At 36.2% G+C, this 23,470-nt stretch overlaps 3 protein-coding genes across 3 annotated transcripts; 1 reads left to right on the top strand and 2 right to left on the bottom strand.

Moving 5' to 3' along the window:
- Positions 1–2,360: 2,360 nt before the first annotated feature.
- Positions 2,361–4,067, bottom strand: LOC110896400 (protein FAR1-RELATED SEQUENCE 5-like). The gene is made up of 3 exons (XM_022143771.2): positions 3,932–4,067; positions 3,155–3,718; positions 2,361–2,984 (listed from the first exon to the last, which is right to left on the bottom strand). The coding sequence occupies exons 1-3, from the start codon at positions 4,013–4,015 to the stop codon at positions 2,361–2,363; spliced, it is 1,272 nt and encodes a 423-aa protein (XP_021999463.2). The 5' UTR covers positions 4,016–4,067.
- A 2,013-nt stretch (positions 4,068–6,080) lies between these two features.
- On the top strand, positions 6,081–11,676 carry LOC110922687 (7-methylguanosine phosphate-specific 5'-nucleotidase A). Its single transcript, XM_022166922.2, has 10 exons — positions 6,081–6,234; positions 6,363–6,513; positions 7,733–7,793; positions 7,892–8,024; positions 8,627–8,750; positions 9,680–9,736; positions 9,831–9,927; positions 10,023–10,230; positions 10,831–10,891; positions 11,357–11,676. The coding sequence occupies exons 2-10, from the start codon at positions 6,388–6,390 to the stop codon at positions 11,417–11,419; spliced, it is 930 nt and encodes a 309-aa protein (XP_022022614.1). The 5' UTR covers positions 6,081–6,234; positions 6,363–6,387; the 3' UTR covers positions 11,420–11,676.
- Positions 11,677–11,936: 260 nt separating this feature from the next.
- On the bottom strand, positions 11,937–20,623 carry LOC110922676 (nuclear pore complex protein NUP1). Its single transcript, XM_022166921.2, has 7 exons — positions 20,292–20,623; positions 19,412–19,535; positions 19,156–19,282; positions 15,681–15,902; positions 15,522–15,590; positions 13,925–14,751; positions 11,937–13,312 (listed from the first exon to the last, which is right to left on the bottom strand). Exons 1-7 carry the CDS (start codon positions 20,533–20,535, stop codon positions 12,295–12,297), a joined length of 2,631 nt encoding a protein of 876 aa, XP_022022613.1. The 5' UTR covers positions 20,536–20,623; the 3' UTR covers positions 11,937–12,294.
- Between the last annotated feature and the right edge of the window lie 2,847 nt (positions 20,624–23,470).

The following is a 23,470-nucleotide window of genomic DNA, read 5'->3' as shown; positions in this document are numbered from 1 at the left end:
CTCCATATACAGCATTTCTTTGTGATCTCCTTCAATCTTGAAGAGAAACAAATATTCATCATTGACAACAGTGCCAAAGAAGAAACAAATAAAGCTAAATATGGGGATGTGCCTGAAAATACAGTAAGTATTCTTACTTATGCTTTTAAAACACAAATATAAACCACCTAATCTTCTTGTTTTGTTTTTTTTTTCTGTATCTGTTGGACATGAAAAAGCAGATGATATAAAGAAAATAACCCCTATTAGAATGCAGATGAAATGGAGGACACAATATAATGGCATTGACTGTGGTATATTCACTATGCGTCATATGGAATGTTATCATGGAGAACCGATCGAAAAATGGGATTGTGGGTTTAACGTGGAGTATGAAGAACCTGCAAGGGGTAAAAACAAAAAACCAGTCAACAAGCAGACCGCACAACTTGAAGATTTAAGAAGAAAGTTCATCGCGAAGATATTATTGCATGAAATCAACGAACAAAGAGATTATGTTATTGAGGACTCAAAGAAGTTTCGAGACCTCAGTGCGAAACTTAAAAAACAATCCTATGACACTAGTTTAGATAGGATTAAAGACAGGCTTTCTAATGCTGGTTTACTTTGATTTTGAAATGCTACTTATTTCAAAACGCAATGTTTTGATTTTGATCTTGCTAGTTACTTTGATTTAGAAATGCTACTTATTATAAAACGCAATGTTTTTTCATATAACACAATATTTTGATGATATTTTTAAAATGAACTTATTTGTTTGTTATTTTATAACGCAATATGTATCCTTTAAAATTATTTAAACATTATTTTGAAAAAAAATTATAAAATATATATACAATTTACAAAACGCAACATTTTAAAAGTATGCTATAACTCAACATTGTCAATTTTAATTTTAATATGTTTTGATTATAAAACGCAATGTTTTTTCTAATTATTCATTTCCAAACATATAACGCAACATAATTTATAACGCAATGCATTTTTTTTAAATTTTTTATAACACAAAAAACATAATTACAATAAGGACAATAATAAAAATAATATATTATAATCTTCTTAAACGAAATGTTATAAAAAAAATAAAATAATATACAAAGAAAAGCCTTAAAATACTGTGTATGATAGAAATTTATACAGTTGATTAGACCAAAAGCCTTAAAATGCCTTAAAAAGCCTTTTGGATTCCTGATAGCCAATACTGTGTATGATTGAACATTCAATTCAAAGAAAAAAATAAAAAATAATCATTTTTATTATTAAAAACAGTTGATTCAAATTCCTCTAGCAATATATAAGAACAGAAACCCTAAACTATTTTCACATTGCTCTCATCATACACCAAAAATACACCAAATACCCAACACACACAAACCCTAAAATGGCTAATGCACAACTATCAGTTTGGTGGGTTAAAAGAGGCAATTTCGTTCTTCAATTCCTTGATGGAAAAAAATAAAATACCATTCCGTTGCTTCTGTTCTTCATAACTGCAATGAAAATGTTTTGAAAAGAATGAACGAAATAGGTATACCACCTTCTTGTTACACAAATCAATCAGCCGCACTGTTCAGAATTCTACACAAGAGATATGGTGATCCGAATCAAAATGCAACCGAAGATGCCCAGGTTACATCTTGGGAGTTCATTGAGGAAACTTTCAAAGTTTCAGTGACTTGGGACGATGGTGAAGTGGAGATGTATGACCCAAAGGACATATCTACCAATGAGGATCTAAGGTTTTTGAAGCAGTTATCTGAAATACCAATCATCAACAACTCTGGTAGCAAATTTGCAGAGAAGCTTCAAAACGCAGTAGTCTCACAGGTTGAACTTTGGGTTGAATCTGAAAGTGATGAGGAAATCCCTGATGGAAGCTTAGGGTTCTCATACGATGAAGAAACAAACTTTGATCCATGAAGCTGATAATGCTAGTAATTTTTCTTTAATTTTGTGTTTTGAAAACATCATGTTTGTGGGTTTAAAAACTATCATCATCTATATAACGCAATGTTTATTATATCCACTTGCATTTCTTGTTTAATTTTGTGTATGATCTGTGTGATAATAAAACGCAATAATCAACAAATACCATTTAAAGTATATTGTATTGTTCTATGTATAAAACGGAATAACCAAAAAAGCTGATAAGTGATTTGGAAGTACCATATAAAGTATATGGTAAAGATCAAATATATTGTTGTTATCATAAAACGCAATTAACCAAAACAAACTGATATTTATGAAGGATATCTCAAAAACGTAGTAACAAAAAGAGATGAAACCTATACATCATAAAACGCAATGACAAATTTTTTTTACTTATTGATATCTGATTTCTAAAGAATTTGTATACATAATTACATTGCATTGCTGGAACCTATAGCATTAGAAGAAACCTTATCTTTACATGTTCGACTGTTATGTCCTTTTCCACCACAAACACGGCACGATTTCTGGATCTTTGATGATTTCTGAATTGCAATCTCACGATTAAACTTGATCCTTTTTTGTACACCGCATCCTTTGGTCCTAGTTTTGATGGGGACACGAATCATAGAATCAGATTTCTCTATGTTCCCTCCGATATCAGCAAATCTTTCTTTGCGAGTAGGAGGCGGCGCAACAACCATAACCTCATCCGCTTTATCAATATAACTTTTAATATGATCCCTGTAATGACACAGTTCATCTAAATCGCCAACCAGCCTATTAACCACGTACTCATTTGCAACAACAATCTCTCTATAAACTTTATCAATCTCACTATTCCTACCAATTTTATCAAATCGAATATTTGAATGATTTGATCCCACTGAAACGACATCTCTCGTCCATCTTCTATGAACATATCTTCTAGGAAACTCACTAATATCCTCATACCGTAATACGTAAAATATATGGCGGCACAATATACCAAATTGTTCAAACCGTTTGCAAGAACAATTTATACTTAAACCATCTTCTTCTTTGTTGTATTGCACCTGTAAATAAGATTAAAAAGCTATATAAAATTAGTGAAATGTAATATAAAATGCAATGAATAATAAATATAATACAGATATAACCATATGATCATATAATGTTAAAACGCAATTAAAGATGAAACATAAAACGCAATAGATATTTAAACAATATAAATTTAAAAAATTACCTTGAAAAAAGATGTGAATGGCTGTCTGAAATCCTTTATTTCAAAATATTGAACATCACCCACAGTATCAACAGACTTTGACATACACTTTGTAATAGCAGCATCAATTTCAATTTGAATATCCTTAAAAATTGTTTGAGTGTATATTTCTGATGCTTGTTTCTCCAATAGAAAGTCACTCCACGGTTTACACTCAATATACCTTGTATCATGATCATTCCTCCTATGCTCATGCCTTTGAATATCCATTGCAGTCTCAAAATGAGTGAAAAATTCAACAAGTGTACATCTTGGATTGCAAATCTGACCAAAGAAGTAATTCTCGCTTTCATATCTTGACGTAGTACGCATAAGCCCAGCCAAATCCTCTCCATGGTAATAAGAAGGAATCCAATTAAATCGAAGATCGTACATGTCTTTTAACCACTCATGATTTTCCAATCCAAAAGTAGAAATTATTGAATGCCACTCAGTTTCAAAATCTTCTGGAATAATAGTATCATTCCAAACAACATGAGTCATTCTTGTATTAAAATCAGTGTTTGCTGACAAAACAGGACCAACCTGAATAAAAAGTTACAAAATCATTAAACATAAAACGCAATAACTTAAAAACCAATATATTGAAAATGATTAACATAATGCATTGATTGTAAAACGCAATTGTTTTGTAATTCTATTGTTAAAAATGTTGGATCTTATTGTATAATACATAAAACACAGTAATAAAACAATTATAAAATTGCAGTTTGTTATATCATAAAACGCAGTTAATACCTTTGTCTTCAATTTCTCCCATATATGCCACATACATAACCTATGCCTACTTCTTGGAAGTACATCCTTAATAGCTCTCTTCATTGCAGCATCTTGATCAGTAACAACAACTTTAGGCTCACTTCCAAAAGCATTAACAAAGCATCTTAAAAGTCATCTATACGAATCTGCAGTCTCCGAACCAAGTAATGCACCACCAAATGTGACATTCCTAAAATGATTATCAATACCAGTAAATGGTACAAAAACCAAATCATACCTGAATAAAAAAAAATTAAAAAAGCATTAGAAAATTTAGAACAGGATATATAACGCAATAGAATTTATATAACGCAATAAATCAAAAAAACTTACTTGTTTGATTTATAAGTAGCATCAAAACCAAATATGTCACCAAACACTGTATAATTTTTTTTTGATTGCTCATCAGCCCAGAAAAGCCCTCTCAATCTTCTATCTTCACCAATAACATAATCACATGTGAAACCAGGACAACATTCTTTCTTCCTAATAAGGCGCCTAACTACCATTTATGCATCATACTCTCCGATGTAAAGATTCAAATCCCTTCTATAATTCTTACAATCAACTTTACTAGCTCCAACTTCACCAAAACCACCATAGATTGTTTTTATAATATTGAATGCTTTCACAGGTCCAATATTGATTGCAGACAATCCAGATATAAAACTTTCTTTCACATAATCGATACTTCTGGCAGCCGGCAAGAAATGAATATCTTCATCTTCAACAAAGATATGATTATGTTCTTCTTCAAAGAAGTAGATTTTATACATATTATTGTCCTCTATTAATAGTTTCACATGAGCATTGCATCCAACTCTTTTTGAACCTCTATTACGTCTAACAATCTTTTTACTATTCTCAACTGAACCAGAATCTATTGCTTTGGAAACATGAAATCCTTCTTTTGAACAGACAATATATCTTATTTTTACTAAACCACCAACATTTTTCCAAGAGGTATTTTTTCTTGCAGAAAAACCTGCAGCAAGTGCATATCTCTGATAAAATGCAAATGCCTCATCAAATGACTTAAAAAGCATTCCAACAGCAGGTGTAAGAGATCCACTGACTTTAGGTTTGAAAAACTTTCTTCCACTGTTTATGCATACACGTTCCTCCCATTTGGAAATGTTATCTGAAACAATTAAAAAGAATATAAAACGCAATACCTCTTACAGAATAATGTTTTTAGTGATAAACCTAAAAATAAATGTCCAGTAAAACGCATCATGTGATCTGAAACACTTTACAAAAAATCATAAAACGCATTACAACCTATATAATAATGTGTTTACTGTTAAATCTCAAAGTATGTATATAATAATTTAGAAATACAAACCTTTAAGGTTTGTATAAGAAGTATTACGAGTAAAAGCATAAAACGCAATACATTCAGTAAAACGCATCCAATGATGGACAAACAAAAATTGTACAACAATAACAATTATAGCTAATATTTAGCTTTATATTACATAAATCTTAAACTACAAGTTTGTATGCATATAATTTAATTAATATCATAAAACGCAACTATTAACTAAAACGCAATAAAATGATGAAGAAACAAAACAAACAAATTATGTTAAATTATACAACAATAACAATTAAACTTATGAAATATCAAATATTAATTACAGAAACACGAATTATAAAACGTAAAACAATGAAATTTGGACAAAAATTACAAAAAATAACTCAAAATTGAAGCTAAACATACCAGCAGAGTCGGACGAAGACATTGAAGTTATCGAATTGACAAACGAAAGAAGATTAATGTTTGAAAAGAGTTGAATTTGCGATCGATGGTGATTTAGGGTTATGGAATCTTCAATTCTGTTATGAGAGTGATGAACTAAGAAAAGAAGTAACAGAATCTATAAATTAGAACGAAGATATGATAATGTAAAAAGACGAAAAAGCCCACGTGTCCAAAAATTTAAAAATAGATGATGAACGGCTGAGATTGCTTCCTATCCTTCCTAGCGAAAATTAACTTCCTATTTGATATTTACCCATATAATATAATTTGAAATATAAAAAAGGTAGCTTTATTTAACATGTTTTAGTTCTCAAGTCTTACCCTTTTACATTCATGTTTAACCACATTTATTTAATCTTTGAACACAATTAATTCCATTTCATTCAATCATCTATTCATCCACCACCAACACACTCTCCTATTAATATCTCTAATTCCTTTCATCTCCATCACACTCCCAACAACAAACAATTGCTCGCATTTCCGATCATCTCACTTTCTCTCACTTCGATTCCAGGTTTTCTTTCTACAACAACAACAACAACCAATCTTAAATCTTTAACATATGTCACTCACAATGCATGCACATAAAGCAACATCTATGTTCTAACCCACTAATTTCTGCATCTTCTTGTTGGTTTTTAGGGTTTGGAATTGTGGTGGAAGAAGCATGAATCAAGCTAAAACTGAAACAATGGTTAATGGGTATTCTTCAAAAGCTGTTGTTGTTGATGATCCCAAACTGCTTCAACAAAAAAAAGCTGCTATTCGCCTCATGGGTCCCTCGAAATTTCAGGTTTTTTTTTTTTTTTTTTTAAATTTTTTATTTGGGGGTTTTGCAGGTTTAGTGTTCATGGGATATTATGATGTTATTAATGTGGTGTTAGGAGTTGTTGCAGGTGGAAAGATTTGGGATTTTGTTTAGTTGTTGATGATTATAAATGGATATATGTTGATAATTTATGAATTTGTTGCTAAACCTAGGGGTGCAAACGAGCTTGAGCTTGATTAACTTATGAGAGCTCGAGCTCGACTAGTTGGTAGTTTCTCAAGCTCGAGCTCGGTTGGTTTATTATCTATTAATTAATATATTAAATAAAAATGATATAAATTATAGATTCGTCTAGACTCGCAAACTCGATTAGTGAAGGTCGGGCTCGGGCTTGTTTACTAAACAAGTTTATTTTTAGGTTTGGTCTTGGCTCTTAAAAAAGTTTAGATAAGCTCGGCTCGGCTCGTTTATTAGACAACTTTAAATAGGGGGTAAATGTTATTAAATATTAACAAAAACGAATATTACACTAAGGCTCGACAAGCCTGACGAGCTTCACATGCCAGGTTCGAGCTCGATAAATAAACGAGCTTTTTTTTAGGCTCAAGCTTGGTTCGGGCTCGATAAGGCTCGGCTTGTTTCGAGCTTTTTCTCGAGCTGCTCGGCTCGTTTGCACCGTAAAACCTGGTTTAATGCTTTTGATTTTAAGTATAAATAGTTGGGGTCAAAAATATTTTAATTTGGGACCTACTTTAGTAACTATGTTTGATATTGTTGACCATGAAGTGCGATCGATATAGAATAAATTTTTAAGTAGAGATGCGTGAGAACTGCATAATACACTTGTACGTAGTGTGTAATGTTTCGTAAGTATAAGGGGAGTTAGAAAGAGAGCGGGTAACGGGTTGTATCATAGTTAAAGCAAAAGGTAAAAAGGGTTTATATGATTTTCGCAGTTTTCTACTTAGAATTGGTTTTGTATTGACCAACCCTTTTGTTGACCAACTGTATAAAATACCCAACACAATACTTTTGGATCAAAACCAAAGGTGACATAAATATAAATTTAGAATGTTTATGTAATCTTATAAACCGAATGTGATCTATGAGTCTGCAAATGGTAATTTGGTTCCCGTGTTCAAAATTTTCTTGCACTTTATACTTTTTACCGAATTGCTAATGTATAGTAGTTACATTCTTATTGATCTAATTGTTTGTAATCGTTTGGTTGGTTAATTCGTAGGTAATCGCAGATTTTGATAATACGCTGACAAGGTTTTGGGTTGATGGATGTCGAGGTCAATGTATGCTCACCGTTTCTTTATAAACTTTGAATAATTTTGTTGTTATTATGTGTTTTTTTAAATGTAATTAAACTTTTTTTTTCTAATTACGCTTGTAGCCAGTCACGGGCTCCTACAACAAGAGAACCCAGTGTACAATGCTAAGAGAGATGAACTATTTAACTACTATCATCCTATAGAATTTGACCCGCAACTTCCAATCGATGAAAAAACAAAGCTCATGGAAGAGTGGTATGTTGACTACTTACACACTTAAAAGTCAAACACTTTAATATTTCAAGCATATATAAGTAGGGCTGCATAAGAACCGAACGAACACGAACAAGACCTTGTTCGTGTTCGTTTGTCAAGGAAAATATGTGTTCACGAACTGTTCATGAACACTTATCGAACGTGATTTTCTGTTCGTGTTCGTTTGTTAATTTTAGGTAACGAATGCAAACGAACACAAACAAGCGTTCATTAACATAATATATACAATACACTGATACTTATTAAATATTTTATTCATTGGAATTTTGAAGTATTTAAATAAAATATAAGATCAAAAACACTAATGAACTATCAAACACAAACGAACATGTTGCCGAACGTTCACGAACATAAATGAACGAACGCGGTCTTTGTTCATGTTCGTTCATTTAACTAAACGAATGGAATTTCTTGTTCGTGTTCATTCATTTATTAAACGAACGAACACAAACTAACTTCCGCCGAACGGTTCACGAATTGTTCCGCCGAACGCTCGGTTCGTTTGCAGCCTTATATATTAGTACTTCAAGATGATTATGAATTTATGATAAACATTAAGTTAATTTTTTCTAATAATACAGGTGGGGTAAGACCCATGGTCTTCTTATTGAAGGAGGTCTTACATATGATGCGATAAGAAACTCTGTATCGAGTGCTCTAATTGCTTTCAGAGAAGGTGTTGTTGAGCTTTTTGAGTATTTAGAGGCAAGTTTTTAGTCCTTTTTCTCTTATTTTTAGGCATCATCAAAAGGGTTCATTTAGTAAAACCATTATTTTCAAAACCGGACTGGAACCGGCTACATAACCGGTTCGCTTGAGTCTCTTTGAATCGGCCGGTTGCAAACCGGTTGTACCAATGAACCGAACCGAGTTAATTTTTTTTTTGCTTTTAGTTTTTCCCTTTCAAAATATTATTTACCTATTCATTTACTTGCGTACCGTCGCACGTTAAGGGGCTATTATATATATACATATATATATATATATAGGGTAAGGTTCATGCGAGAACCACCTTTATTGCGAGAACCAATGTGAACACAACCTAAAATAGCTTAAAAAACCTAACCCCCACCTCCCCCAAAAACCTACCCCCCCCCCCCCCCCGCTAAAATGCTAAACCCCCAAAAAACCTAAAAAAATAAAAAAAAAACACAATTTTTTTTTACATTAAAATCGCTACTTTTAGTAGCAAAAAAAAAAAAATTTTTTTTTGGCTACTAAAAGTAGCGATTTTTTTATAAAAAATAAAAAAAAAAAATTTTTTGGGTGTTTTTTAGCTATTTTTGGTTGTGTTCACATTGGTTCTCGCGGTTCTCGCAATAAAGGGTGGTTCCTAACGGATCCTTCTCCTATATATATATATATATATATAATATCTAATCATTTATGACATCAAGCGGTATGTGGACCCATAAGCCGGCCAGTTTGATGACCGGTCCGGTTATAAAAACAGTTAAGTGTTTTTTTCTTTGAATAGCAAGCGAAACATATTATTCAACACAAGCCAGCCGGCCCCTCAGCAAGAAGCTAAGACGCCAAGCTGGGAAATAATACACTGAAACGAAACAAAAAAAGTCTCGATACTTATACATTATAAGAACAGTTTAGTCAAACGATATCTTTTATACGTACAGGAGAGAGACATTCCAGTTCTCATATTTTCAGCTGGTCTAGCAGATATTATCGAGGAGGTAAGTTAAACCACTGCCATGTCAGCGTTCTTGTATGCCAGCTGGCAAATAGCACCTTACTTATAACTATGATGTATATTCTCAATTTCATCAGGTTCTTCGTCAAAAACTTCATAGAACTTTCAAAAACGTTAAGATCGTATCAAACCGGATGAAATTCGATCAAAATGGCAATCTAGTATCTTTTACAGGTAACATAGCTGCTGCTAACATGTGTATATATTTAAATGACTTTAATAATCGTTTTAAGTTTTTAAGCATTGTTTTGATTTTGAAATCTGCATAGGGAAGTTGATTCATAGCTTGAATAAAAACGAGCATGCTCTTGATATGGCTGCATCTTTGCATGAGGAGTTAGGTGAAACTGATGATCAAATAATCGATAGCGCGTCTCTTAAAAAAAGAACTAACGTGCTACTTCTTGGTGATCATATGGGAGATCTAAGAATGTCGGATGGTTTGAATTACGAAACTCGCATTTCCGTTGGATTTTTGTAAGTTGATTTTAGTGTTTCAAGTCATCAATTTTTGTTAGGGGTGTTAAACGGGTCGTGTTTACGGGTTAGCGGGTCCCACCCGACCCGAACCCAAAAATCGTGTCAAACACATGAATCTGAACACGACCCGTTTAACCCGATTTTTTTTCTTTCTTTTGCATATTAATATTTTAAAAATAATTTTTTACAACAAAAAAATATGAATGTATGTAAAACAAATACATTGTAATTATAAAATCTTATGTCAGGTACTCTTTTAAGCTATAATTATTGCATAAAATACCCAACCAGTTTAACTTATGACATAAAAACACATTTTGAAAAATTAAAATTTAATATAAATAGGTTAAATGGGTCAATCCGCGGGGTTCGACACGAGCCCAACCTGTTTAGCTAAACGGGTTCGTGGGTTCAACCTGAAACTGGCCCGAACCCGACTAGGCTAAACCCAAACCCATGAATTTCGTGTTTGGTTCATGTCGTGTCAGATATTCACACCCTTAATTTTTGTATCCGAACTATTCACACCCTTAATATTCACATCTTTTGGCAGCCGAAAATTACAAATTTGTAATTATATTATTCGCTTTTTTGCAGGAATCACAACATTGAAAACTCTCTTGATAACTACCGCAAGGGCTATGACATTGTGTATCTAGTGAGTGTATATATATATATATAGGATTCATTTCAGATGAAAACTCCTCCGAGTTGCGAGAACTCCTACTTCCCGTGCGAGTTTTTCAACCAAATTTTGCACAAACGTAGATTAACATTTAACTAAGACATTTGTGAAAAAGAATTAAAATTTTTTTTGATGAGCCGGCATTTATTCGACATGTAAGTTTGATTTACACCGATGTAAATTTGGGATCAAAACTGATGACGTCACCAGTTTGAGAACGTTACGGCTGTGTAAATTTGTTTTACACCGATGTAAGAAGTCGCATAAAAATAAAAATTTCATCAATTTTTTTTTTAAAAAAAACTTTATTTAGAAAAGTTCTCAAGTTCTCACAACTCAACCTGGTTCTCAATATATGTGTGTGTGTGATACTTTATTACTGAAGTAAATAATCACTGCCTCAAGTTTCATCTTGTAATATATTATGATTTTGTGCAGCATGATGCACCGATGTCGGGGGTCGTGAAGCTCGTCTCAGAGCTGTTTCCTGCAAGTGATTAAACTTTTGGTTAGCCGAAATCATGGTGTCGTTTTCTGGCCCTTTTCGTCTCGTATGCATCAAGTTTACTACGCTAGCAATCCTTTGGGTCCCGTGATGATTGTCTTCATTAACCGACTCGACTTATTATTTGGTTTTCTTTAGACATGATGCTTGTGACCCCTATTATGTAAGTGAAGGAATGAGTATCCTTCCAGTTATTGCCAATAAACAGTTTAGTAGTTCTATGAAATGCTTTATTAAAAACATAATTTCCAAATTTTGGATGTCGTAGCGGTTATATTCATGGGGTCCTAGTAACCCGGATACCCGAGACTAGACCGATTAAGAATATTTGGTTCGGTTCTTGGAAAACAATGTAGTTGTAAAAGAATGTTATAAGGTGATTTAGACAGTGGATGAAAATGTTTTAAGGAAAAAGAAATATTATCATAGTGTAACACATGAGGTTAGTTATCCAACAGGTTAGGCTCTTTTAAGTTTTAGTTTCAAATAACACTTCTTTCTAATACTTGAAGGTGCACATAAAAGGTTATACAACAGGTTAGGTTCACTTAAACAAAAAATATACCAACTCGATGTCCGGTTTTGAAAACATGGTTCATAATCCAAGAAGCTAGACCTTTCTATTGTTTCATAACTACAACCATTTCATTTCAGGATGGCAATGAGTCATGGTTGAGAGGGGTAATAATATAAAGAGACCCCGATTGTAAACTTTTATCTCGTACCTGTCCGGTGCCTTAATACTCATTACCCCCGTTAGGTTCATGGTTTTTCTCGCATGTAAGGACCCGCACCAATGTTGCATGATTCAAAATTGCTATCTAATAATAACATTCTAACCACAAATGCTTAATTGCTTATTCAGATTATCTCATTTCTTCCTGTTTTTGCTTTTCATAACCCTAACTATCCTCCTATTAGATTTTTCACCACCAGAGCCTAACGAGAAACTCCCGACACCACCATTGAAACTAGACGACTGAAACGAATTCTGAGGCGCCGTTGCTTGGTTCGACTGGCCACCAAATTGGAAAGGAACCACTGTTGGGGTTAGGGTTTGTGTTGGTGCTGGTGTGGCACCCACAGAAGCTTGACCAAACGGAGAAACAGGACTCTGAGTTTGCATCGAGTCCTCAGCCATACTGTCTTCCATACTCATCTGATCATCATTATTATTATTTGGTGATGTGGCGACCGCTCCAAAAACAGGCAGGCCCGCAAAAGATGAGCTGGTAGCACCACCTGTCGCAAATGAAGGTGTGGGTGTGGGTGTAGGAGATGCTCCAAAAGCGAACACTGAAGACAATGTAGAAGAATTTTGTGGTTGTTGCCAAGTTGACCCGAATATGTTAGTAGTGGGCCCACTTGCAGAATGACCAGATTTGGTCTCTGAAGTGGGGCCCAACGAACCGATATCAAAACTAGGTGATGAACCAAAAAGAGTACCGCTTGAAGATGCCAGTGTGTTTGTCTGAGATCCATTAGTGATATTGAGGAAAGATCCCGATGGCTGAGAGGCGGTGGTGGTTATGGTAGCTGCCGGAGAACTGAAGCCAAAGAGGCTACTTCCGGTGGTTGTGGTGGTAATAGCGGAAAAAGGTGATGTGGTGGTGGTGGTGGTGGTTGTGTTCGCAGTTTCGGCCGTTGAAGTTGTCAGTGCTGTTGAATAAGTTGACCCAAAACTGAAAACTGTAGGCGGCACAGAAGTAGAGAAATTAGCAGCAGTGGTAGTGGCGGCGGTGAACACGGCGGTGCTAGCAGTAGTGGCGGTGGATATAGCGGCGGAAGTACTGGCGGGAGCTGGAAAAGGAGCACTTAAGTTCTCGGTAGCAGTGCCAAACAAGAAACTACCACCTGTTGACTTCTGATGATTTCCATTTCCATTCACACTGCATAAACATTAAAGAAAGGATAAAGAGGATTAGGCTGCAAATAAACTAAACATTCAGCGAACCGTTCGGCGGGAAGTTCGTTCGTTTGAACACGAACAAGAAACTTAGTGCGTTTAGTTAAATGAATGAACATGAACAGGGGTCGCGTTCTTTCATTTATGTTCGTGAACGTTCGGTAGCGTGTTCATTTGTATTTGATAGTTTATTAGGGTTTTTAACTTTTATTTTAGTTTAAGTACTACAAAATACCCACTAATAAATTTTTATTGAATATAGTGTATCAATCCAAGTAGACGCGACTCGACCACTCCCCCGCTCTCATTCTAGTCTCCGATTTAGGGTCTTTGCGCTTATGTTAACGAGCGAACAAACACAAACGAACACGAACACGTTTATTTCCTTAATGACCGAACATGAACAAAAAATCTTGTTTGGTAGGTGTTTATGAACAGTTCGTGAACACATTATTTCCTTAACAAACGAACACGAACACGAACAAGGCTGTTTTCGTGTTCGTTCGGTTTGTTTGCAGCCCTAAAGAGGATCCGTATATATCAATTCAGCTATAAAGCAACTAACAAACCGACACAAGTAGACGAATTTTCAAACCTGGTTGAGTAGTTTGTTTTTTGATCAGAACTAGACATCAGTTCGAGTTCTGAAGGTTCGCTAGCAGAAAACGGGGCTGGTGTCACATTTTCAGCGGTTTTAACAAACGACAAAGAACTTGAATCTTTTTCTGGAGCGATGTTCCCCGTTTGCAAGGTTGATTGTGGGAGCACAGATGAATGTATGACCTCAGCATGTTGTGTAACCTTTGCAATTTCCGGTAATATCAGATTATTATTATTTTCGACCAACGTATGCGTTTCAGAAACTTCCGGTGGTGACGGAGTTTTAATGATGTCAGCGATAGAGCTCTCGGGTTTATTATTTTTTACCAATGAAAAGGACACATGCCCATTATCATGAATGTCATCATCTATCTTAAATGTATAATCAGTTGCACGCTTCTTCCGAGGAGGCTCTTCTTGAACCTTGGAGGGCAAATCAGTAAATCCAACTGGTGCTTTACCTTTTAAAGAACCTGTTGACTCATCACTGACCAAAGTCAACATGCTAGTAGGTACCGGAAACTTCCTTGAAACAATAGCTTCAGTTTTATTTTTTTCTTTCGGGCTCGGTTTTTCAAGGTGTTGTAATATTTTGTTGGCTGTTTGGGTGGACTTTGCGGGAACAGAAGCATAGCCTGAAACTTTTGGTTCGGTTTCTTTATATAAAACCAGATTCTGGCTCGAACCGTCTTGTTGAAAAACGGTGCATCCAAGTTCTTTCTTGTCTCTTTGTGATGAAACGTTAGCTTTCTGTCGAATCCTACGCAGCGGGCCACCTGACCCTATAACATCGTCTAATACAGAACTGTTACGTTTTAGAGCCTGAGGTAGAATATATGGAAACACAGTTAGGAAAAAACACTGAAGATAAGACAAATCGCATATATAAGATAATAAGAAGTTAAAAAAAAACTTTGGTCTTAACACAACTTGTAAGCTAACCTGTTTCATGCGCCACATCAGCTCAGCAAGGTAGCGTCGTAGTTAGTCAACATGATCAAAGCTATCATTTTGACCGTGTAACCGGTTACATACATTACCCTGAATCAAGTTTTTTTAGTAAAATGTCATTCGAGTCCCTGAGGTTTGGTCAGTTTTGCGTCTTTTGTCCAAAGGTTTCTTTTTTCGCATCTGGATCCAAAAGGTTTAAATCTTGTCATTTTCATCCGACTCGTTAACTCCATCCATTTTTCTCCGTTGGGTATCCAGACTTTTTCGACATCTTTTTATTAAACTAAAATACTAAAAGAAATAAAATCGACAAATGTGGATCTTTATTTCTTATAGTGTTTTTAGTTTAACAAAAAAAAGTCTAAAAAGACGGTAATACCCTTGACTTAACGGCGAAAAATGGATGGAGTTAACAAGTCGGATGAAAATGGCAAGATTTCTAACTTTTTGGATGAAAGTCGCAAAACTGGCCAAACCTCAGGGACGAAAATGACATTTTACTCATTTTTTTTCAAAGTTTTGTGCCTTTTGAGGGGTTAAAAACAAGTGTGTTGACCAAAATAGATTCGAAATCCGACCAAGGTTGGTTACCTTTTGATGCAATTTGCCTAATTCTAAAATGTACGAAAATACACAATTACCATTTTGCCCTCATGCCCAAGTCGAGAAGATGTTGATGCGGCATCATGAACGTAATCTGATCTAATTCCCTGAAAATTACGTAAGCATAAACGTATTCTACTCAGTGAAATTGAGAAGTAAGTTCATTACAGATATGCAGATCAACTGATCAAGTGAACCTTTTGACTAAAAATTGGACTTCTGGTGTATGGTGTCCGAGCCATGGTGTACATTGCTGATCTGCCTCGAGATCTCGGTGTCATAAAACCGTTTTCAAGATCCCGTAAACTGTTTGCAGCCTTTTGAGCCGCTGGTGTGATTGGTGTTCTTTGAATCAACTTTGACCTGGATCCCATGTAAGACTTTGTCAGCTCAGCAGGTGAAGAAATCTCCTTGATAACCTGTAGAAAGTAAAATAATATACTGAATGTAAATATTAAAGACGGGGAAGCATATGATAGGCAACTAACTGTTTGCTTATAAGAAAAAAAATAACTATATATATAGAGGCGGGTTATTGTACAATTGGCCTTAACGTATGATGCGTACGCTGTGAAAATATAACATGCTGCTTCACAAACCCGGACAACCTATATCATGCGGCTTCATAACCCCGGACAGCCTATAACATGCGGATTCACTAAAAACATATACAGATTTGTAAGTGCACCTAAGTTTGATAAATGCTGGATGCTGCTGAAGTTTCAATCTTCAAGGACGGAACTTGTAATTAATTGAAAGTTTGATGACAAATTCGGACATGTATAAAGATCTATTGTCCGAATTTGTTGAAATTTAGATGTCGGTACTTGTAGTTCTTTGATTATTGTCCGAATTTGGGCTATCCGTATTTAGGCTAGAGTTTTGCATTGTAAGGACTTGTGTGTCCGTACTAGCCGTTGTATATATTCTTAGTGAATGAATGAAAGTGTGGCTTTTTGGAGAAAACTTAACCCTAACTTTGTGTGTGTTCATCGCTATGTGTGATTGTTGATTGTGAATACTCAGTGTATTCACTGTTCTCTCATCTTCTACACCTTCTGTACGAGCTCTACATTGCAGTACGAGACACACGGTGGTTTCCACACATCGCGTGTGTGTCTTCGCCAAAGTCGTCTAGAAAATTCCGTCCAAAGGTTGCATCTGACCTCCTCGTCCTATAGCTCCAAGGCCTCCAGTTTCTACCTCAGCCCCACAGACTCAAGAAACTTCGGTTAGGGGTGATAAGCCTTCTTTCCAAGTTTATGTACGGGGAAAGTTGGAAGAAGCTCATCAGGCAATGCAAAGACAGACAAAGGTTATCAATGAAATTCTGGAAGTAAACAGGAAGCAACAGAAAGAATTGGATGAGCAGAAAAGGAAAAAATGCTGAAAATGAAGAGAAGATTAAAGATTTAACTTTTTAGTACCAAAGACAAGCCATCCAATCAGCTATTCTGATCAAGAGGGATATGACGTATACCTCGCGACATGAAACTCTTTCTGCTGCAACTGAACGGCTTCGCAGAATTGTCGTTGAGCTTGTCGAGCTTTTTGCTGCTCAGGGGAAGAATACGTCTTTGCAAGTACAAGCCAAGTGCAAACTGGACGAGCTGAAAAAGATTTAGGACGACTTGGATAAAGACAAAGATCCCAACGCTTCTCAGCAAAGGGAGCAGCCAAGTAGCTCACAAGCTACGGAAGCTGCAACTGATGCTGCGAGTGAGGGGGAGTCCCAGAAAGGCAAAGATGGAAGTGAAGATAAAGGTCCGACAGAGGTTGAACTTGGTGTTTCATCGTATGATTCGGATCATGATATGCAAGCCGGGGAACACTTCATTTCCAACGACGACTTAGATAAAGATGATAAAGTCGTTGGAATAGTAGAGGTGCTTAGACCAGATGAAGATGTTGATCATGTGGTTATGAGCAAAGGTGGTAATGTGTCATATTCGATAAATGTTCAATCGGTCGAAGGAGTGGAAGTTGATTTTGAAGACTTGCGCGGAGTTGCTTATAGTGATACACCGGTTGAAGCTAATTCCAACCCACAGCGGATTCCTGAAGAGGTCAGAGCGCTTTATGGTTTAGAGCACCTCCACCAGATCTTACTCAGAAGAAGCGTTTTGGACGCATACAGGGAGAGTACTCAGGGCAAATCAGAAACTGGGATTGGGATGAGCAGAATAATCTGGTTTTAATCAAGCGAATGGATGGAGTTCAGTACTTCAAGCCGCGTTTTTAAACTCTAAGTTCACTTCCAGGACACGACCTCCATCATATTGCTCAGCTTGACTTGAATACTCCAACAGAAAATGGAATTATTTGTGCCTTGAAGAAAGTTTTGGAAGCAGAAAGCAGAGCGAATAAATGGGAGCAATTTACCCCTGCTGTGGGGCGTCAAGTCAGAACAAGAAACAAGTTCTCAGAAGAAAGTCAGTATAAGGTTGTGTACCGACCTGCTTTGTGCTTGAGAGCTATTCCCTTGAGACAGTTTAACTTAGACAGCATGGCCGGAATTGGATTTTGGTACCTTGATGGGAAGACAAGAGAAGCTATTATCACTAAGAAGAAAGTGTCTGAAGTGATCGTGAAAGTTTTAGATCCAATGTGGTTAGTGTATTTCAAACTTTCAGATCTGAAGAAGCCGAGACGTTTACCGCTGTATTACAACTCTGAAGACCGGGAGCTTGCTCTACCTTTCATTCGTGTTGTTCAGTTCTGTGTGAAGAACAAGGTGGGAGCAGGAAGTGACTACTCCAAGGTTTAGTGAAGATCTGCAGTTCCCGCATGTATCAAGGGGGAGTCTGTAAGTGCACCTAAGTTTGATAAATGCTTCATGCTGCTGAAGTTTCAATCTTCAAGGACTGAACTTGTAATTAATTGAAAGTTTGATCACAAATTCGGACATGTATAAGGATCTATTGTCCGAATTTGTTGAAATTTAGATGTCAGTACTTGTAGTTCTTTGATTATTGTCCGAATTTGTAGTGTCAGTACTTATTTGTTAAGTACTGACAAATGCTTCTAGTTGTTCTATCTGTATTTAGGCTAGGGTTTTGCATTGTCAGGACTTGTGTGTCCGTACTAGCCTTTGTATATATATTCTTAGTGAATGAATGAAAGTGTGGCTTTTTGGAGAAAACTTCTTGTGCAAACAAACCCCACCTTTGTGTGTGTTCATCACTGTGTGTGATTGTTGATTTTGATTACTCAGTGTATTCACTGTTCTCTCATCTTCTACACCTTCTGTACGAGCTCTATGTTGCGGTACGAGACACGCGGTGGTTTCCGCACATCGCGTGTGTGTCGATCGATCCGGGTTTTCGTGTGTTCGTTGAAGGAAGACGACCTTACATTTTTCTCTTTTAGTAGTTATAACGGTATCAAACAACCCCTAAACTTCAATAAACTTTTCTTTTGACTTTATTTTTGTGGTTTTCTTTTTCGGTTGTTATAGCGGGCATCAAACAACCCCTAAACTTCAATAAACTTTTCTTTTGACTTTATTTTTATGTTTTTCTCTTTTGGTTGTTATACCGAGTGCTGGTATCGTATCGATACCGTAATGGACCGAACCGTTGTCGACCAAACTCCCGCCGCAACACACGGGTAATTTTACATTTTTACTAGTTACAAACAACAAAAGGAAACCAGCATGAACAGATTACTTACTTTGGAAGCAACAATAGGAGTCGAAATAGCAGCATGGAAGTTACCCCTTGCAGCTTTTTCCAATGAGTCAGATGGTGACTCGGTGGTTCTTGAATGCAACAATGAAGTCAATCGCTGGATTTCGGACCTGTTAACAACAATGTAGGTTCTTTGATTAGCTTCAGTGGTGTAGAACCATGAGCATGTGTGTAAATACACACACACAACACATTATTAAATAACAACAATGTCGGACCGTAATACAAGAAAGACCAACCTACTAAAAGTTTCTTCCTGCAACATTTGTTCAAGCTCCGATATCCCGGTGGCAGCGGCAGTATTAGCAAGACTATCACTTCGTCTTTCGTCCTTAGGAGTATTATGGGGTTCTTCATTAATCCCTGATCATGTGAAAACTATTTATTGCAAGGGCGTGTAAAAACTTAAAGCTGAAACACAAGTTAAGTAATAATACAAAGGCTGTTCAATATGTATATCTTGAGTTAGATCCCGCGCACAGAAACATTTACAACAAACTTGTCAATAATCACTTATCACTTACTACAAGTAAAAACTCATTTAAAGATGCAGACTCATGACACAACTACAACTGTATGTCCAATTTCTCTACACGAAAAAAAAACCTATCAACCACAACACAACTCCAGAGTAACGAGTCAATAATCCATTTTTCCATTAACACGAAATTCTCATCCTCAAAAGCCTAACTTTCTCATAGTAGAAACTAAATGAGTAAAAACTCCAGCTAAAACAAGTCTACTATGAATAAGTGGCTTTCTGCAGCCATATTGTATTATAAAACTTAAACCGCTAGAAGCTAAAACACGCAGAAAGAAGCATTCGACCAGTAGAAATCGCCAAACCGGTATATCTAAAGGTAAGATCTATGATATAATCAGAGATAAGCACTTCAAAAATGCAGTAATCAAATATCAACGAGCAGAAACAAAATCCTAATAACTTTACCAAAGCAAAAACCTAATCAAACAGCAAATAGTCTAACAATCAGCCAATTAAACAAAGGAAAACACTTCACAAAGCTACAACAATAAAAAAACACACAAACGCGTCTAAATTAGGTCACACAGAGAAAAAAATTCATAAAATCAATGTAACTAAGAGCAATAGTGTTGAACCTAACGGCCGTTGTAATGACAGAGGAGGAAGATGCTTGCGGAAAACCTCGAACAGCCTACGAGCTCCGTCGTAAACGAGTCTAGAAGCTGGATCCACGAGCTTTTTTAATAAGCTAGAGTTACTGTTTTTGAGAGCGGTGAGAGGGCGATCGTACGGAATACTACGGCGTGTAGGTTTCTTTCGGAGCTTTCCGCCGGCTCCGGTGGTTTGGTACGGGGCGGTTACATCGCCGGGCGTCGCCATTGGGGAAGCTGGAGGTGTTGAATAGTAATTGAGTGGGAAGATTAATTCAACGCTGGACTTGACAGAGGGGAAGAAAGCGACGGGAGTGGAAACTGTATAGTAACTATGTGACACAAAGTTGTTCTACTTTTTTTTAATCGTAAAATTTCTATTTTCGTAACACCTCATACCATATACGTTATGTATAGATCTATACTACACAGAAATAAGACCCGCACCTAGATGTCTGTCCTTGGGAGTTGTCACCTCATAACGTATAGTGCTATATGAGGCCTATATGAGTCAAATTTAAATTCAGGTTTTGTATCAAATGTTAATGTTGGAGTGAATTAAACGACAACTCATTAATCGTCTCTTTCCTTCTCTTCCTTCTGCGTTTTCTCTCGATATACACTTACGAGTTTGATTTTTTATTAATCAAGATCAAGGTTTTTTTCACCCGAATGTGTTAAGCCAATGTTATTGGTTAGCTACGTCATTTTGGGACAACAACGTCTTTAGCAAATATTCAAACAAGTCACGAGTACCTGAATCTGGCATGACATTTATACACCCAACTGTTTTGTTTACAAAATACTTATAATAGTGTTGTTTTAGAAGAGGTTTGGTGTAGAATCTTCCTAAGAGACAGGGATGCAAGATTTTAATCAGGAGGAGGTCGTGTCTGATGTTCGTTCTTATTACGAGACAGGGCAACCAGTCTTGAATGAGGTAAAAGATCTTTATATTTATTATCGGTTAGGTTTACCAAAGTCTAACTAATTATGTTGTAACAGGAGTTCGTCTTTGACGGTGAACCTTCTTACTTGGCACAACCCAATAACGAGTTTGTCTTTGGGTCAACCTTCCTACCTGGAACAAAGCAATCTAGAATATGTTTACGGGGTCTAACCTTCTTACGGGGAACCAAGCAATCTGACGCACGAATACGAATACGAACACAAGTTTCAATCTACGTGCATGGAACAAAACATTCTGGGGTACGAAGAACATTCTAACCCGAAAGTTTCGTATGAGACTGCCAAGGTATGGCATTCTTTCACTTGCATATCCTTCCACATATATAAGTTTACCGATTTTTTTATATAAAACTTGACAACACGATAATTAACGTATAGAATTGTTCTTGTAATAATGGTTTTACTTAAATTTATATATGAAATTTGCTAAATGGAAAAATATTGTATAAGTGTTTTTGTAATAGTTTACCTTACCATTATATCATGATTTTATGTCTTGTAAAAAGTTGGTAGATTGGGTTGAATCTATATCAAAAGAGAATGGTTACGTTATTATCACCCGATGATTAAAGAAAAATGGCAAAGGGTTGTTAACGTCAGTCGTGAAGATATGGCTTGAATGCAACCATAGTGGCGAATACAATAGTACAACCACGATTAAACATTCCCGTAGCAAAAAAATGGTTGTCCTTTTAGATTGGTAGGTTTGTATGACCAAAGCATGGTACTTGGAAATTAGAGGTGAGGAATAAAGAACAATGTTGTTGAGCCTAACGGACGTTGTAATGACAGAGGAGGATGGCTCTTGCGGGAAACGTCAAACAACCTTTGAGCTCCGGCGTAAACAAGTCTATAAACTGGATCCACGAGCTTCTTTAATAAGGTAGGGGTTACTGCTTTTTAGAACGGTGTGAGAGTGATCATAGGACATCACCAAAATACTACGACGTGAAGGTTTCTTTCAGAGCTTCCACCGGCTCTGGTGGTTTTGTACGGGGCGGTTAAATCACCAGCGTTGCCATAGGGGAAGCTAGAGGTCTTAAATAGAAATTGAGTGGGAATATTAATTGAACTGTAGTGGATTGGACAAAGAAGGAAGAAATCGACAGGTGTGGAAACTAGAACAAATACAGTCCACTAAAAACCTTACAAGTATAACATACGCCATGTATAGCGTTGTATGTGGCTTATAGCGATGTGACATAGAGTCATGCCTACATTGTAGACCTCGCACTACCTTTTACCCTATACGTTACGTATAGTTGTATACACGACGTATAGGTATTTGACAGATAAGACCCGCACCAGTTGTCTGTTCTTGGTAGTTGTTACCTCTTATTATATACGACACGTATAGTACTATATGAGGCCTCGTGTCAAATTCAAATTCAGGTTTTGTGTCAAATGATGGACAAAATCAAACATCGTTTCATTAATCGTCTATTTCCTTTTCTTCCCCTTGCGTTTCCTCTCATTATACACTCAAGATGATGCCAAAAAAAGGGGAGAATGATAGAATGAGAAAGCTTCCTCAAGTCCAAAGAGCTTAAAAGAAGCCTGACACAGCTGCAACCAAAAATGCTAAAACAAATGCTCTTGAAAAAGAAAAAAAAGGAGAGATACAAGAGAAGCTAAGGATATGCTGATAGTGCAAAAGATCATTGAAAGACAAAGTGTGATATCCAACAATTAATCGCATTAATCTGTACATTTAATTAATCATGTTTAGCATTAATCACATACATTTAGACTTAATGAGGATTAAATTTAGTTTATAGAAGTCTAGCAAGACCCGTCTAAGGGTGGAAGGGGCACCATCGGTGACCCCTTCGGTGAACCATTTTTGCCGAGCGGTGAAGTGCCGCCAACAACCATTCGGTGAGTGGGGAAGGGTTGAAACGTTGACTAATCACCGATGTGGGGAAGAGGAGAGAGAAGGGAGAGAGATGTGGTTAATGGTGGGCCCCATCCTCTTTCAACCAATCACAAATTTATCTTTAAAAAAATGGTTTACCACTTTCCATGTATTTGAGCACCCCTAGTGTTTGAGTGCAAAATGGGGAGTGAAGGGGGAGGTTGGCATGGCGTGATATTATTGGTTAGGGGAAATTTACCACTTCCCATTTGGGGAGCACTCCTTCCGCCCTAAATGCATAGGATTGCATTCGATAAATAATAGTAATTGTCATATCGTG

Source organism: Helianthus annuus, chromosome 12 (genome assembly GCF_002127325.2).
Source record: "Helianthus annuus cultivar XRQ/B chromosome 12, HanXRQr2.0-SUNRISE, whole genome shotgun sequence".
NCBI lineage: Eukaryota > Viridiplantae > Streptophyta > Magnoliopsida > Asterales > Asteraceae > Helianthus > Helianthus annuus.
Note: the sequence above shows the minus strand (reverse complement) of the source record. Positions and strands in the feature narration are given on the sequence as shown.